Raw genomic sequence first — 16,822 nt, forward strand, 5'->3', positions numbered from 1 at the left:
TCTGACCAGGCGCCTCTCTGAAGCTGGACCGACGCACATCCAGGCCCACAGACTCCCTCTGTGCAACCCAAGCAGCGTTGGTCGGGAAAGACCGGGCTCGCCCTCCAAGTCGGACCCCACACCTGATTCTGCCCTGGTCAGAGGCCTCGGCACCCAGGGGTGCGCTCAAGCTGAAACCTCTGCAGGGGAAGGGGGTCCGAAGCTCACATGCTACTTTCACTCGGGGTTACGGTGTGGAGGGGCCCATGCTGACATCCAGCCTGGTGGTTTGATGGCTCCGACAGGGACTTGAGGCGTGTCCCGGTGAGGGAGAGAGCGCTCGGCCAGCGGGGAACCCTGGGGTGGTTTCCCGGAACGGTGAATGGGGGCCGTTGGGGCAGGGCGGCGGGGCTTAGGAGAGCGGAAGCTGGGTTGGCGCGGGTGTGGCGCCGGCAACCTCCTGGTCACCAAGGCCTAGGCCCTGCCCGGGGTGCAGAGGTGAGGCTGAGCGCACAGCATGAGTCTCTTCAGCGTGCCAGGCAAGGCCACATCCCAGGCCGGTTCCCTGTCACTTTCTTGCCCCCCTGGGCCAGGGGGAAAGGAGCACGGCCACTGGCATCTCTTCCCAGGCCCTGAGCCCTGTGGGGGAGGGGCCGTGAGCATCAGCGCCCTGCCGCATCTGGCCAGCCTACCGGGGAGGGCAGGGTCGCGTCCAGTCCCGTTTCTTCTTCGGATCGGCAATGGCGCTCGGTCCCCTCGGTGCTCCTGGCTGATGGCCTGGTCCTTGGACTGTCTTCTTTTCGGGTGCAGGGGCGGCGGGGGGTGGGTGGTGTGGGGGCCGGTGTGTGTGTGTGTGTGTGTGGGTGGGTGGGAACTTTGCCCCCAGGCCGACTGGTGGAAGGCTGTTGCTCTCCCTGCACGCCCTAGCCCAGGCATCAGTCACTTCCTGGGCGGGACCCCTCTTGGCAAAGTGGGCTCAGCGACAGCTTGCCAGCCTGGTGCAGGAGACGTACCTGGAGCAAGGAGTCTCCCGGGGGCAGTGTGCCGGAACCGGGGGAGGGAGGAGAAGCCCAAAGGTGGACGTGAGAGCGAGCGCTGTGACCCGCCCAGGGCAGCCCTCCGGGCGTGAGCCCTGAAGCCGGCCTAGGGAGGAGGGGACCGAGCAGGCCCCGCACATCCGGCTCCCACGTAAGTGGCCACGGGCTGCGCTCAGAGCACTCCTGTATCCTGCGCTCCACATACCTCTTTGGCCAGGGCACTCCACATCTCGAGGGGATGGCACCCGGCACTCCTGGGGTCCACTCTCCTCCCGCGCTCTCTTCGGGGATGCCCTCCGCGTGGGTTCTGAAGCGCTGCCCTCACCCACGGGGGAGCTCCTGTGACCTCCCGACTCGTCCTCCTTTGTCCCTGAAAAGTGGTGAAGAATGCCGGCAACCCTGCACACTGACAGGACCACTCTGGACTTCCTCCCCGCCTGCCCGTTCAAAGCACCTTTCTCCTCTCCTCCACAGGGTAGCAGAGCCAGGCAGTCCGCCCAAGGGCGAGCTGGCCCCGAAGCTTCAGAGTGGTGTGCAAGGCGACGGGGGGGTCCTCAGTGCTCTCTGATGGCTGTCCTGTCACAGGCCCAGCTGAGCTGCACCTAGGATGCGCTCCACTTCCCCGTCACTGTCGGTTTGGGGACCCGGGAGAGAAGCCCAGCTCCCCCACGGGGGCCATGCTCTGAGAGAGCCGGGTGTCCCCCGGGACTCGGGCCTCCTGGCTCGTGCCCCTTCGTTGTGAAGAGGCGTCCCCGTGTCCGGGAAGGGCAACACCCCCGTCCCGGACGGACCTTGTGGACCGGTCCACCCTTCCCCACGCAAGAGGTCTCCTGCCTCCTCTGTTAGAAAGCGGGCCCGTGTGGTTCCTGTGGTGCGTGGAACGTCACTCCTAACGTCGGTGTGTGCTATCCCGCAATCAGGCTTCAGAACTTTGCCCGCATCCCAGGAGAGGGCCACATGTCAACCACTGCAGCAAACGACACGACAGGCACCCCATGAGCCTGGACCTGGCGGTCGTTCCTGTTCCCTCCTGGCCCTTTTGGCCTTGGCTCCGTGGAAGCAGGACCGCACCACATCCGGGCCCGCAGGCTCCCTCTCTGCAACCAGTTGCCATCCTTCCCAAGTCCAAGTCAGCGGAGGCCGGAATCGAGGGGCCTGCCCTCTCGGTCCGGCCCCACACTGAAGCTGCCCTAGTCGGAAGCCTTGGCACCGAGGGCTGTGCTCCAGTTGCACTTTGTGCAGGGGCAGGGCGCCCCGCTGTGTGAGGTGAAGCCCGCCATTCCGCTTCCTGTGCCAGAGGGACCCGTGCTGCCGTCCAGGCCCTTGTTTGCATGGATTGGAAAGGGAGCCGAGGGCTATCGGGTGAGGGAGAAGCCTTTGTGCCTGGGGGGAAAAGGGTGTGTGGTTCGCGGGCATTGCAAAGGCAGGCTGTCCGGGTGGGACAGGGGCAGGTGGGTTCCTTCAGGCGTGGGCGGCAAAAACGGATGGGGCTCCTCTTGGAGAAGGCGGCTTGCCAACGACTTGACGCCTTCCTGCCTCGGCCTCCCCAGTCGTCGGGCAGGAGATGTGCCTTGTGCAGTGGCACTGCAGGGCTGTGTGTGGGAACCTTGTGCGGGGCAAGCAGACGGGGTGGATGTTCGAGCCACCGGAGTGTCCCCACCCGGTCAGCAAGCCGGGTGTGAGCCTTGAGGCAGGACTCTGGAGAGACAGGCCAAGCTAAGCCCCGAGAGCCGCGTCCCCGGTGAGCGCTTGAAGGGCTTCCCTGAGAGCGCGCCGGCACCCGGCTCTTCGCCCACTCCTGCCAGGGGACTCAAAATCTCCAGGGGATGACACCCGGCACCCCTGGGGTCTGGTCTCCTCCCGCTCTCTGCTCCAGGATTCTTTCCATCTGCTGTCTGGAGAGGGCCCTCACCCACGGCAGTCTCTGAGGCTCCCAGCTTGTCATCCTTTTCATCTGACACGTGGGCCAGGATCCCGGGAGACCTGCAGAGGGTCAGAACCCCTCTGGACTTCTTCCCTGCCTCCGCATTCGAAGCGCATTCTCCCGCTTGTCCACACGGTGGCAGCACGAGACCGCCAAACGCTGTGCTGGCCCAAATGTTTCAGAGAGCAGGGCGAAGGGACAGCGGGATCCAGTGCCCTCCCGAAGGCTGACAGGTCACCGGCGCAGCCGAGCTGCGCCGCGGATGCCTTCCTCTTGCTCGGGAGGCCGGGACGTTGACTGTCAGTTTGGAAGCGCGGGAGAGAAAGCCAGCTAACCGACCGGGGCCGTGCGAGGAGATGGCCGGTGCTACTGATTTACACCTCCTCCCCCTCTAGGACCCCCGCCCCCCCCCCACACACACACAGGGAAAGAGGAATGCACACGTTGGGGATGCACGTCACCACCCACCCAGGAAGGATTGTCCTCTTCCACCCTTCCCCACGCAAGACGTCTCGTCCCTCAGTGTTTGAGGTGCCCTGTTGGAAACCAGGCCCCAGAAGTTGCTGTGGTGTGCGGAGCGTCACTCCTCCCACCCGTGTGTCATCCGGGAATGTGGCTTTCGAACTGTCTCCGAATCCCCGGAGACGTCCCCATTTCGACCACTCTCCTTGAAAATATCACAGGAACCCCATCGCCAAGGAACCGCCGGTGGTGCCCGTTCCCTGCAGGCCACGGTTGCCTAGGTTCCTGTGAGGCCGCACCGCCCCACGGCCAGCCTCCAAGGCTCCCTCCCGCTAGGCGAGCAATTGCTGTCCTTCAGAAACCAAAGTCAAGGTTCCCCGTGAGATCGTGGGTCATGCCCCCTCTGTCCGATCTGGCGCTTGAAACTGCCCTAGTCGGAAGGCCGGGTGGCAAGGGTGAGCTCGGCTGGAAGTTTCTGCAGGTGAGCGGCGTGCACAGTGCAGCCGCTTCATTGACTTCGGGGTCCTGTGGCCGTGGGGGCCCCATGCTGCCATCCCTCCTGTGGGTCGGGTCGCTCGGGAAGGGACTGGATGGGTGTGAGGTGAGGGAGAAAGCGGTCTGCTAGCGGGGGAAGAGCGGGGTGGTTCCCTGGAATAGGAACTGGGGGCTGTTGGGGTGGGGGTGGGAGTGGGGGTGGGGGTGGGGCTCGGGGCGGGGCCCGGGAAGGCGGCAGGTGGGTTCGCGCAGGCGTGGCGCGAGCGGTCGTCGGCCACCAGGGCCAAGGCCCAAGGGGCGCGCAGCAGGAGCGTCCGCGGCGACCCAGGTAAGGCGGCGTCCGGGGCTCAAACCCTCCGGCCGGTTCCCTCCCGTGGCCCGGGTGGAAGGAGCCCTCCCAATGGCGGCGTCTCTTCACCGGCCCTGAGGGGTGTGGGCGCAAGGGCCGTGCGCCTGTCCGCGTCGCCCGCCGTTCGGTCCACCGACCGTGTCCCTCCGGCCTGCCGGGGACGCCACGTCGGCCCTCGCTTCTGTGGCTTCAGAGTAGCCCTGGCTCCTCGGGTGTACCGGTCTGGCCCTGGGACTGCCTCCGTGTCGGGTGCCGGGGTGGCGGTCCCCGGGGCCTGACAGGAGGCAGGCCGTCGCTGTCCACGCCCACCCCGGCCCCAGCCTTCCTGTCCCAGGAGTTCCCTGTGGCCGGCACCGCTGCCCGGGGCCCGTCCTCGTGACGTCGACTGGCTGACGGCTTGCCACCCTCCCGCCTCAGCCCCCGGAGCGGTGGGCAGAAGACGGCCCTTGAGCCGCGACACTTCAGGGCAGTTTTGCGGAACCTGGGGACGACGGAGGAGAAGCCTGGGGAAGGGTGGGGGGTGGGGGGTGGGGTGGCGGGACGCGGAGCCAGCGGCCGGTCCCGAGCGGCTCAGCCAGGGGGGCGTGGAGCCCTGAAGCAGGATGGGGAAGAACAGTCCCGGCCAAGCCCGCAGACCCGTGGCCCAGACTGGCGGTCCAGGGGCATCCCTCGGAGCTCTCCCGGGTCCTGCTCTCCACAGCCCTCCTGCCAGGGTTCTCAACCCTCTCCCGGGGCTGAGGCTCAGAAACGATGGCGTCCGCTCTCCTCCCCCGCTCTCTACGGGGATTCTGACAGTCTGGTGTCCGAAGAGCGCCCGAACCCTCCGTCGTCCCTGAGATCTCGCGCCCTGCCCTCCTTTTCCTCTCGCAAGTGGAAAAGAAGGCGGGAAACCCTGCAAAATGTCCCAGCCCCTCTGGACCTCTTCCCTGCCTCCCCCTTCGAGGCGCATTCTCCCGCGTGTCCACACGGTGGCAGCACCGGAGCGCCAAACAGGGTGCTGGCCCCAAGGTTTCAGAGCGCTGGGCCACGGAAAGGTGGCATCCGGTGCCCTCCCGAAGGCTGACCGGTCACCGGCACAGCCGCGCTGCACGGCGCTTGCCTTCCTCTTCCTCGGGTGGCCGGGAAGTTCACGGTCAGTTTGGGGACACGGGAGAGAAACCCAGCTCACCCACCGGGGTCGTGCTGGGAGCCCGCCTCTGCTGCGCGTTTGGACCCCCCTTGTTCATGTTCCTGCGCGGGAAAGAGGAAGCCACAAGTCCTGGGAGCACAACACGCCCCCCCCCCACCCCCCGTGACGTTGTTTCCTGGTCCAGCCCTCCGCAGGCCAGCCGTCTCCCCCCTGGGTGCTTGAGGCGCCGCCTTGGGAAGCGGGCCCGCCCGGTCCCTGTGGGGTGAGGAGCGTCACTCCTTCCAGCTGCGTGCCATCCAGATATCAGGCCTTCCACGTGTCTCCAAATCGCAGGAGACGTCCACCTTTCAAGCACCCCAGAAGAACGGCACAGGCCCCCGGTCACCAAGGAACGAGCGGTCGTGCCTGTTCCCTCCTAGCCATTTCTGACCAGGCGCCTCTCTGAAGCTGGACCGACGCACATCCAGGCCCACAGACTCCCTCTGTGCAACCCAAGCAGCGTTGGTCGGGAAAGACCGGGCTCGCCCTCCAAGTCGGACCCCACACCTGATTCTGCCCTGGTCAGAGGCCTCGGCACCCAGGGGTGCGCTCAAGCTGAAACCTCTGCAGGGGAAGGGGGTCCGAAGCTCACATGCTACTTTCACTCGGGGTTACGGTGTGGAGGGGCCCATGCTGACATCCAGCCTGGTGGTTTGATGGCTCCGACAGGGACTTGAGGCGTGTCCCGGTGAGGGAGAGAGCGCTCGGCCAGCGGGGAACCCTGGGGTGGTTTCCCGGAACGGTGAATGGGGGCCGTTGGGGCAGGGCGGCGGGGCTTAGGAGAGCGGAAGCTGGGTTGGCGCGGGTGTGGCGCCGGCAACCTCCTGGTCACCAAGGCCTAGGCCCTGCCCGGGGTGCAGAGGTGAGGCTGAGCGCACAGCATGAGTCTCTTCAGCGTGCCAGGCAAGGCCACATCCCAGGCCGGTTCCCTGTCACTTTCTTGCCCCCCTGGGCCAGGGGGAAAGGAGCACGGCCACTGGCATCTCTTCCCAGGCCCTGAGCCCTGTGGGGGAGGGGCCGTGAGCATCAGCGCCCTGCCGCATCTGGCCAGCCTACCGGGGAGGGCAGGGTCGCGTCCAGTCCCGTTTCTTCTTCGGATCGGCAATGGCGCTCGGTCCCCTCGGTGCTCGTGGCTGATGGCCTGGTCCTTGGACTGTCTTCTTTTCGGGTGCAGGGGCGGCGGGGGGTGGGTGTGGTGTGGGGGCCGGTGTGTGTGTGTGTGTGTGTGGGTGGGTGGGAACTTTGCCCCCAGGCCGACTGGTGGAAGGCTGTTGCTCTCCCTGCACGCCCTAGCCCAGGCATCAGTCACTTCCTGGGCGGGACCCCTCTTGGCAAAGTGGGCTCAGCGACAGCTTGCCAGCCTGGTGCAGGAGACGTACCTGGAGCAAGGAGTCTCCCGGGGGCAGTGTGCCGGAACCGGGGGAGGGAGGAGAAGCCCAAAGGTGGACGTGAGAGCGAGCGCTGTGACCCGCCCAGGGCAGCCCTCCGGGCGTGAGCCCTGAAGCCGGCCTAGGGAGGAGGGGACCGAGCAGGCCCCGCACATCCGGCTCCCACGTAAGTGGCCACGGGCTGCGCTCAGAGCACTCCTGTATCCTGCGCTCCACATACCTCTTTGGCCAGGGCACTCCACATCTCGAGGGGATGGCACCCGGCACTCCTGGGGTCCACTCTCCTCCCGCGCTCTCTTCGGGGATGCCCTCCGCGTGGGTTCTGAAGCGCTGCCCTCACCCACGGGGGAGCTCCTGTGACCTCCCGACTCGTCCTCCTTTGTCCCTGAAAAGTGGTGAAGAATGCCGGCAACCCTGCACACTGACAGGACCACTCTGGACTTCCTCCCCGCCTGCCCGTTCAAAGCACCTTTCTCCTCTCCTCCACAGGGTAGCAGAGCCAGGCAGTCCGCCCAAGGGCGAGCTGGCCCCGAAGCTTCAGAGTGGTGTGCAAGGCGACGGGGGGGTCCTCAGTGCTCTCTGATGGCTGTCCTGTCACAGGCCCAGCTGAGCTGCACCTAGGATGCGCTCCACTTCCCCGTCACTGTCGGTTTGGGGACCCGGGAGAGAAGCCCAGCTCCCCCACGGGGGCCATGCTCTGAGAGAGCCGGGTGTCCCCCGGGACTCGGGCCTCCTGGCTCGTGCCCCTTCGTTGTGAAGAGGCGTCCCCGTGTCCGGGAAGGGCAACACCCCCGTCCCGGACGGACCTTGTGGACCGGTCCACCCTTCCCCACGCAAGAGGTCTCCTGCCTCCTCTGTTAGAAAGCGGGCCCGTGTGGTTCCTGTGGTGCGTGGAACGTCACTCCTAACGTCGGTGTGTGCTATCCCGCAATCAGGCTTCAGAACTTTGCCCGCATCCCAGGAGAGGGCCACATGTCAACCACTGCAGCAAACGACACGACAGGCACCCCATGAGCCTGGACCTGGCGGTCGTTCCTGTTCCCTCCTGGCCCTTTTGGCCTTGGCTCCGTGGAAGCAGGACCGCACCACATCCGGGCCCGCAGGCTCCCTCTCTGCAACCAGTTGCCATCCTTCCCAAGTCCAAGTCAGCGGAGGCCGGAATCGAGGGGCCTGCCCTCTCGGTCCGGCCCCACACTGAAGCTGCCCTAGTCGGAAGCCTTGGCACCGAGGGCTGTGCTCCAGTTGCACTTTGTGCAGGGGCAGGGCGCCCCGCTGTGTGAGGTGAAGCCCGCCATTCCGCTTCCTGTGCCAGAGGGACCCGTGCTGCCGTCCAGGCCCTTGTTTGCATGGATTGGAAAGGGAGCCGAGGGCTATCGGGTGAGGGAGAAGCCTTTGTGCCTGGGGGGAAAAGGGTGTGTGGTTCGCGGGCATGGCAAAGGCAGGCTGTCCGGGTGGGACAGGGGCAGGTGGGTTCCTTCAGGCGTGGGCGGCAAAAACGGATGGGGCTCCTCTTGGAGAAGGCGGCTTGCCAACGACTTGACGCCTTCCTGCCTCGGCCTCCCCAGTCGTCGGGCAGGAGATGTGCCTTGTGCAGTGGCACTGCAGGGCTGTGTGTGGGAACCTTGTGCGGGGCAAGCAGACGGGGTGGATGTTCGAGCCACCGGAGTGTCCCCACCCGGTCAGCAAGCCGGGTGTGAGCCTTGAGGCAGGACTCTGGAGAGACAGGCCAAGCTAAGCCCCGAGAGCCGCGTCCCCGGTGAGCGCTTGAAGGGCTTCCCTGAGAGCGCGCCGGCACCCGGCTCTTCGCCCACTCCTGCCAGGGGACTCAAAATCTCCAGGGGATGACACCCGGCACCCCTGGGGTCTGGTCTCCTCCCGCTCTCTGCTCCAGGATTCTTTCCATCTGCTGTCTGGAGAGGGCCCTCACCCACGGCAGTCTCTGAGGCTCCCAGCTTGTCATCCTTTTCATCTGACACGTGGGCCAGGATCCCGGGAGACCTGCAGAGGGTCAGAACCCCTCTGGACTTCTTCCCTGCCTCCGCATTCGAAGCGCATTCTCCCGCTTGTCCACACGGTGGCAGCACGAGACCGCCAAACGCTGTGCTGGCCCAAATGTTTCAGAGAGCAGGGCGAAGGGACAGCGGGATCCAGTGCCCTCCCGAAGGCTGACAGGTCACCGGCGCAGCCGAGCTGCGCCGCGGATGCCTTCCTCTTGCTCGGGAGGCCGGGACGTTGACTGTCAGTTTGGAAGCGCGGGAGAGAAAGCCAGCTAACCGACCGGGGCCGTGCGAGGAGATGGCCGGTGCTACTGATTTACACCTCCTCCCCCTCTAGGACCCCCGCCCCCCCCCACACACACACAGGGAAAGAGGAATGCACACGTTGGGGATGCACGTCACCACCCACCCAGGAAGGATTGTCCTCTTCCACCCTTCCCCACGCAAGACGTCTCGTCCCTCAGTGTTTGAGGTGCCCTGTTGGAAACCAGGCCCCAGAAGTTGCTGTGGTGTGCGGAGCGTCACTCCTCCCACCCGTGTGTCATCCGGGAATGTGGCTTTCGAACTGTCTCCGAATCCCCGGAGACGTCCCCATTTCGACCACTCTCCTTGAAAATATCACAGGAACCCCATCGCCAAGGAACCGCCGGTGGTGCCCGTTCCCTGCAGGCCACGGTTGCCTAGGTTCCTGTGAGGCCGCACCGCCCCACGGCCAGCCTCCAAGGCTCCCTCCCGCTAGGCGAGCAATTGCTGTCCTTCAGAAACCAAAGTCAAGGTTCCCCGTGAGATCGTGGGTCATGCCCCCTCTGTCCGATCTGGCGCTTGAAACTGCCCTAGTCGGAAGGCCGGGTGGCAAGGGTGAGCTCGGCTGGAAGTTTCTGCAGGTGAGCGGCGTGCACAGTGCAGCCGCTTCATTGACTTCGGGGTCCTGTGGCCGTGGGGGCCCCATGCTGCCATCCCTCCTGTGGGTCGGGTCGCTCGGGAAGGGACTGGATGGGTGTGAGGTGAGGGAGAAAGCGGTCTGCTAGCGGGGGAAGAGCGGGGTGGTTCCCTGGAATAGGAACTGGGGGCTGTTGGGGTGGGGGTGGGAGTGGGGGTGGGGGTGGGGCTCGGGGCGGGGCCCGGGAAGGCGGCAGGTGGGTTCGCGCAGGCGTGGCGCGAGCGGTCGTCGGCCACCAGGGCCAAGGCCCAAGGGGCGCGCAGCAGGAGCGTCCGCGGCGACCCAGGTAAGGCGGCGTCCGGGGCTCAAACCCTCCGGCCGGTTCCCTCCCGTGGCCCGGGTGGAAGGAGCCCTCCCAATGGCGGCGTCTCTTCACCGGCCCTGAGGGGTGTGGGCGCAAGGGCCGTGCGCCTGTCCGCGTCGCCCGCCGTTCGGTCCACCGACCGTGTCCCTCCGGCCTGCCGGGGACGCCACGTCGGCCCTCGCTTCTGTGGCTTCAGAGTAGCCCTGGCTCCTCGGGTGTACCGGTCTGGCCCTGGGACTGCCTCCGTGTCGGGTGCCGGGGTGGCGGTCCCCGGGGCCTGACAGGAGGCAGGCCGTCGCTGTCCACGCCCACCCCGGCCCCAGCCTTCCTGTCCCAGGAGTTCCCTGTGGCCGGCACCGCTGCCCGGGGCCCGTCCTCGTGACGTCGACTGGCTGACGGCTTGCCACCCTCCCGCCTCAGCCCCCGGAGCGGTGGGCAGAAGACGGCCCTTGAGCCGCGACACTTCAGGGCAGTTTTGCGGAACCTGGGGACGACGGAGGAGAAGCCTGGGGAAGGGTGGGGGGTGGGGGGTGGGGTGGCGGGACGCGGAGCCAGCGGCCGGTCCCGAGCGGCTCAGCCAGGGGGGCGTGGAGCCCTGAAGCAGGATGGGGAAGAACAGTCCCGGCCAAGCCCGCAGACCCGTGGCCCAGACTGGCGGTCCAGGGGCATCCCTCGGAGCTCTCCCGGGTCCTGCTCTCCACAGCCCTCCTGCCAGGGTTCTCAACCCTCTCCCGGGGCTGAGGCTCAGAAACGATGGCGTCCGCTCTCCTCCCCCGCTCTCTACGGGGATTCTGACAGTCTGGTGTCCGAAGAGCGCCCGAACCCTCCGTCGTCCCTGAGATCTCGCGCCCTGCCCTCCTTTTCCTCTCGCAAGTGGAAAAGAAGGCGGGAAACCCTGCAAAATGTCCCAGCCCCTCTGGACCTCTTCCCTGCCTCCCCCTTCGAGGCGCATTCTCCCGCGTGTCCACACGGTGGCAGCACCGGAGCGCCAAACAGGGTGCTGGCCCCAAGGTTTCAGAGCGCTGGGCCACGGAAAGGTGGCATCCGGTGCCCTCCCGAAGGCTGACCGGTCACCGGCACAGCCGCGCTGCACGGCGCTTGCCTTCCTCTTCCTCGGGTGGCCGGGAAGTTCACGGTCAGTTTGGGGACACGGGAGAGAAACCCAGCTCACCCACCGGGGTCGTGCTGGGAGCCCGCCTCTGCTGCGCGTTTGGACCCCCCTTGTTCATGTTCCTGCGCGGGAAAGAGGAAGCCACAAGTCCTGGGAGCACAACACGCCCCCCCCCCACCCCCCGTGACGTTGTTTCCTGGTCCAGCCCTCCGCAGGCCAGCCGTCTCCCCCCTGGGTGCTTGAGGCGCCGCCTTGGGAAGCGGGCCCGCCCGGTCCCTGTGGGGTGAGGAGCGTCACTCCTTCCAGCTGCGTGCCATCCAGATATCAGGCCTTCCACGTGTCTCCAAATCGCAGGAGACGTCCACCTTTCAAGCACCCCAGAAGAACGGCACAGGCCCCCGGTCACCAAGGAACGAGCGGTCGTGCCTGTTCCCTCCTAGCCATTTCTGACCAGGCGCCTCTCTGAAGCTGGACCGACGCACATCCAGGCCCACAGACTCCCTCTGTGCAACCCAAGCAGCGTTGGTCGGGAAAGACCGGGCTCGCCCTCCAAGTCGGACCCCACACCTGATTCTGCCCTGGTCAGAGGCCTCGGCACCCAGGGGTGCGCTCAAGCTGAAACCTCTGCAGGGGAAGGGGGTCCGAAGCTCACATGCTACTTTCACTCGGGGTTACGGTGTGGAGGGGCCCATGCTGACATCCAGCCTGGTGGTTTGATGGCTCCGACAGGGACTTGAGGCGTGTCCCGGTGAGGGAGAGAGCGCTCGGCCAGCGGGGAACCCTGGGGTGGTTTCCCGGAACGGTGAATGGGGGCCGTTGGGGCAGGGCGGCGGGGCTTAGGAGAGCGGAAGCTGGGTTGGCGCGGGTGTGGCGCCAGCAACCTCCTGGTCACCAAGGCCTAGGCCCTGCCCGGGGTGCAGAGGTGAGGCTGAGCGCACAGCATGAGTCTCTTCAGCGTGCCAGGCAAGGCCACATCCCAGGCCGGTTCCCTGTCACTTTCTTGCCCCCCTGGGCCAGGGGGAAAGGAGCACTGCCACTGGCATCTCTTCCCAGGCCCTGAGCCCTGTGGGGGAGGGGCCGTGAGCATCAGCGCCCTGCCGCATCTGGCCAGCCTACCGGGGAGGGCAGGGTCGCGTCCAGTCCCGTTTCTTCTTCGGATCGGCAATGGCGCTCGGTCCCCTCGGTGCTCGTGGCTGATGGCCTGGTCCTTGGACTGTCTTCTTTTCGGGTGCAGGGGCGGCGGGGGGGTGGGTGGTGTGGGGGCCGGTGTGTGTGTGTGTGTGTGGGTGGGTGGGAACTTTGCCCCCAGGCCGACTGGTGGAAGGCTGTTGCTCTCCCTGCACGCCCTAGCCCAGGCATCAGTCACTTCCTGGGCGGGACCCCTCTTGGCAAAGTGGGCTCAGCGACAGCTTGCCAGCCTGGTGCAGGAGACGTACCTGGAGCAAGGAGTCTCCCGGGGGCAGTGTGCCGGAACCGGGGGAGGGAGGAGAAGCCCAAAGGTGGACGTGAGAGCGAGCGCTGTGACCCGCCCAGGGCAGCCCTCCGGGCGTGAGCCCTGAAGCCGGCCTAGGGAGGAGGGGACCGAGCAGGCCCCGCACATCCGGCTCCCACGTAAGTGGCCACGGGCTGCGCTCAGAGCACTCCTGTATCCTGCGCTCCACATACCTCTTTGGCCAGGGCACTCCACATCTCGAGGGGATGGCACCCGGCACTCCTGGGGTCCACTCTCCTCCCGCGCTCTCTTCGGGGATGCCCTGCGCGTGGGTTCTGAAGCGCTGCCCTCACCCACGGGGGAGCTCCTGTGACCTCCCGACTCGTCCTCCTTTGTCCCTGAAAAGTGGTGAAGAATGCCGGCAACCCTGCACACTGACAGGACCACTCTGGACTTCCTCCCCGCCTGCCCGCTTCAAAGCACCTTTCTCCTCTCCTCCACAGGGTAGCAGAGCCAGGCAGTCCGCCCAAGGGCGAGCTGGCCCCGAAGCTTCAGAGTGGTGTGCAAGGCGACGGGGGGGTCCTCAGTGCTCTCTGATGGCTGTCCTGTCACAGGCCCAGCTGAGCTGCACCTAGGATGCGCTCCACTTCCCCGTCACTGTCGGTTTGGGGACCCGGGAGAGAAGCCCAGCTCCCCCACGGGGGCCATGCTCTGAGAGAGCCGGGTGTCCCCCGGGACTCGGGCCTCCTGGCTCGTGCCCCTTCGTTGTGAAGAGGCGTCCCCGTGTCCGGGAAGGGCAACACCCCCGTCCCGGACGGACCTTGTGGACCGGTCCACCCTTCCCCACGCAAGAGGTCTCCTGCCTCCTCTGTTAGAAAGCGGGCCCGTGTGGTTCCTGTGGTGCGTGGAACGTCACTCCTAACGTCGGTGTGTGCTATCCCGCAATCAGGCTTCAGAACTTGGCCCGCATCCCAGGAGAGGGCCACATGTCAACCACTGCAGCAAACGACACGACAGGCACCCCATGAGCCTGGACCTGGTGGTCGTTCCTGTTCCCTCCTGGCCCTTTTGGCCTTGGCTCCGTGGAAGCAGTACCGCACCACATCCGGCCCGCAGGCTCCCTCTCTGCAACCAGTTGCCATCCTTCCCAAGTCCAAGTCAGCGGAGGCCGGAATCGAGGGGCCTGCCCTCTCGGTCCGGCCCCACACTGAAGCTGCCCTAGTCGGAAGCCTTGGCACCGAGGGCTGTGCTCCAGTTGCACTTTGTGCAGGGGCAGGGCGCCCCGCTGTGCGCGGTGAAGCCCGCCATTCCGCTTCCTGTGCCAGAGGGACCCGTGCTGCCGTCCAGGCCCTTGTTTGCATGGATTGGAAAGGGAGCCGAGGGCTATCGGGTGAGGGAGAAGCCTTTGTGCCTGGGGGGAAAAGGGTGTGTGGTTCGCGGGCATGGCAAAGGCAGGCTGTCCGGGTGGGACAGGGGCAGGTGGGTTCCTTCAGGCGTGGGCGGCAAAAACGGATGGGGCTCCTCTTGGAGAAGGCGGCTTGCCAACGACTTGACGCCTTCCTGCCTCGGCCTCCCCAGTCGTCGGGCAGGAGATGTGCCTTGTGCAGTGGCACTGCAGGGCTGTGTGTGGGAACCTTGTGCGGGGCAAGCAGACGGGGTGGATGTTCGAGCCACCGGAGTGTCCCCACCCGGTCAGCAAGCCGGGTGTGAGCCTTGAGGCAGGACTCTGGAGAGACAGGCCAAGCTAAGCCCCGAGAGCCGCGTCCCCGGTGAGCGCTTGAAGGGCTTCCCTGAGAGCGCGCCGGCACCCGGCTCTTCGTCCCACTCCTGCCAGGGGACTCAAAATCTCCAGGGGATGACACCCGGCACCCCTGGGGTCTGGTCTCCTCCCGCTCTCTGCTCCAGGATTCTTTCCATCTGCTGTCTGGAGAGGGCCCTCACCCACGGCAGTCTCTGAGGCTCCCAGCTTGTCATCCTTTTCATCTGACACGTGGGCCAGGATCCCGGGAGACCTGCAGAGGGTCAGAACCCCTCTGGACTTCTTCCCTGCCTCCGCATTCGAAGCGCATTCTCCCGCTTGTCCACACGGTGGCAGCACGAGACCGCCAAACGCTGTGCTGGCCCAAATGTTTCAGAGAGCAGGGCGAAGGGACAGCGGGATCCAGTGCCCTCCCGAAGGCTGACAGGTCACCGGCGCAGCCGAGCTGCGCCGCGGATGCCTTCCTCTTGCTCGGGAGGCCGGGACGTTGACTGTCAGTTTGGAAGCGCGGGAGAGAAAGCCAGCTAACCGACCGGGGCCGTGCGAGGAGATGGCCGGTGCTACTGATTTACACCTCCTCCCCCTCTAGGACCTCCCGCCCCCCCACACACACACACAGGGAAAGAGGAATGCACACGTTGGGGATGCACGTCACCACCCACCCAGGAAGGATTGTCCTCTTCCACCCTTCCCCACGCAAGACGTCTCGTCCCTCAGTGTTTGAGGTGCCCTGTTGGAAACCAGGCCCCAGAAGTTGCTGTGGTGTGCGGAGCGTCACTCCTCCCACCCGTGTGTCATCCGGGAATGTGGCTTTCGAACTGTCTCCGAATCCCCGGAGACGTCCCCATTTCGACCACTCTCCTTGAAAATATCACAGGAACCCCATCGCCAAGGAACCGCCGGTGGTGCCCGTTCCCTGCAGGCCACGGTTGCCTAGGTTCCTGTGAGGCCGCACCGCCCCACGGCCAGCCTCCAAGGCTCCCTCCCGCTAGGCGAGCAATTGCTGTCCTTCAGAAACCAAAGTCAAGGTTCCCCGTGAGATCGTGGGTCATGCCCCCTCTGTCCGATCTGGCGCTTGAAACTGCCCTAGTCGGAAGGCCGGGTGGCAAGGGTGAGCTCGGCTGGAAGTTTCTGCAGGTGAGCGGCGTGCACAGTGCAGCCGCTTCATTGACTTCGGGGTCCTGTGGCCGTGGGGGCCCCATGCTGCCATCCCTCCTGTGGGTCGGGTCGCTCGGGAAGGGACTGGATGGGTGTGAGGTGAGGGAGAAAGCGGTCTGCTAGCGGGGGAAGAGCGGGGTGGTTCCCTGGAATAGGAACTGGGGGCTGTTGGGGTGGGGGTGGGAGTGGGGGTGGGGGTGGGGCTCGGGGCGGGGCCCGGGAAGGCGGCAGGTGGGTTCGCGCAGGCGTGGCGCGAGCGGTCGTCGGCCACCAGGGCCAAGGCCCAAGGGGCGCGCAGCAGGAGCGTCCGCGGCGACCCAGGTAAGGCGGCGTCCGGGGCTCAAACCCTCCGGCCGGTTCCCTCCCGTGGCCCGGGTGGAAGGAGCCCTCCCAATGGCGGCGTCTCTTCACCGGCCCTGAGGGGTGTGGGCGCAAGGGCCGTGCGCCTGTCCGCGTCGCCCGCCGTTCGGTCCACCGACCGTGTCCCTCCGGCCTGCCGGGGACGCCACGTCGGCCCTCGCTTCTGTGGCTTCAGAGTAGCCCTGGCTCCTCGGGTGTAGCGGTCTGGCCCTGGGACTGCCTCCGTGTCGGGTGCCGGGGTGGCGGTCCCCGGGGCCTGACAGGAGGCAGGCCGTCGCTGTCCACGCCCACCCCGGCCCCAGCCTTCCTGTCCCAGGAGTTCCCTGTGGCCGGCACCGCTGCCCGGGGCCCGTCCTCGTGACGTCGACTGGCTGACGGCTTGCCACCCTCCCGCCTCAGCCCCCGGAGCGGTGGGCAGAAGACGGCCCTTGAGCCGCGACACTTCAGGGCAGTTTTGCGGAACCTGGGGACGACGGAGGAGAAGCCTGGGGAAGGGTGGGGGGTGGGGGGTGGGGTGGCGGGACGCGGAGCCAGCGGCCGGTCCCGAGCGGCTCAGCCAGGGGGGCGTGGAGCCCTGAAGCAGGATGGGGAAGAACAGTCCCGGCCAAGCCCGCAGACCCGTGGCCCAGACTGGCGGTCCAGGGGCATCCCTCGGAGCTCTCCCGGGTCCTGCTCTCCACAGCCCTCCTGCCAGGGTTCTCAACCCTCTCCCGGGGCTGAGGCTCAGAAACGATGGCGTCCGCTCTCCTCCCCCGCTCTCTACGGGGATTCTGACAGTCTGGTGTCCGAAGAGCGCCCGAACCCTCCGTCGTCCCTGAGATCTCGCGCCCTGCCCTCCTTTTCCTCTCGCAAGTGGAAAAGAAGGCGGGAAACCCTGCAAAATGTCCCAGCCCCTCTGGACCTCTTCCCTGCCTCCCCCTTCGAGGCGCATTCTCCCGCGTGTCCACACGGTGGCAGCA

At 66.5% G+C, this 16,822-nt stretch overlaps 1 protein-coding gene across 1 annotated transcript; it reads right to left on the minus strand.

Moving 5' to 3' along the window:
- Window positions 1-3,910: 3,910 nt before the first annotated feature.
- Window positions 3,911-13,894, minus strand: LOC124973559 (basic salivary proline-rich protein 1-like). The gene is made up of 10 exons (XM_047537428.1): window positions 13,825-13,894; window positions 12,820-12,984; window positions 12,591-12,720; window positions 11,215-11,276; window positions 10,265-10,549; window positions 7,023-7,187; window positions 6,794-6,923; window positions 5,415-5,476; window positions 4,465-4,749; window positions 3,911-4,320 (listed from the first exon to the last, which is right to left on the minus strand). The coding sequence occupies exons 1-10, from the start codon at window positions 13,892-13,894 to the stop codon at window positions 3,911-3,913; spliced, it is 1,764 nt and encodes a 587-aa protein (XP_047393384.1).
- Window positions 13,895-16,822: the final 2,928 nt, after the last annotated feature.

Source organism: Sciurus carolinensis (genome assembly GCF_902686445.1).
Source record: "Sciurus carolinensis chromosome Y unlocalized genomic scaffold, mSciCar1.2 scaffold_425_arrow_ctg1, whole genome shotgun sequence".
Classification (NCBI taxonomy): domain Eukaryota; kingdom Metazoa; phylum Chordata; class Mammalia; order Rodentia; family Sciuridae; genus Sciurus; species Sciurus carolinensis.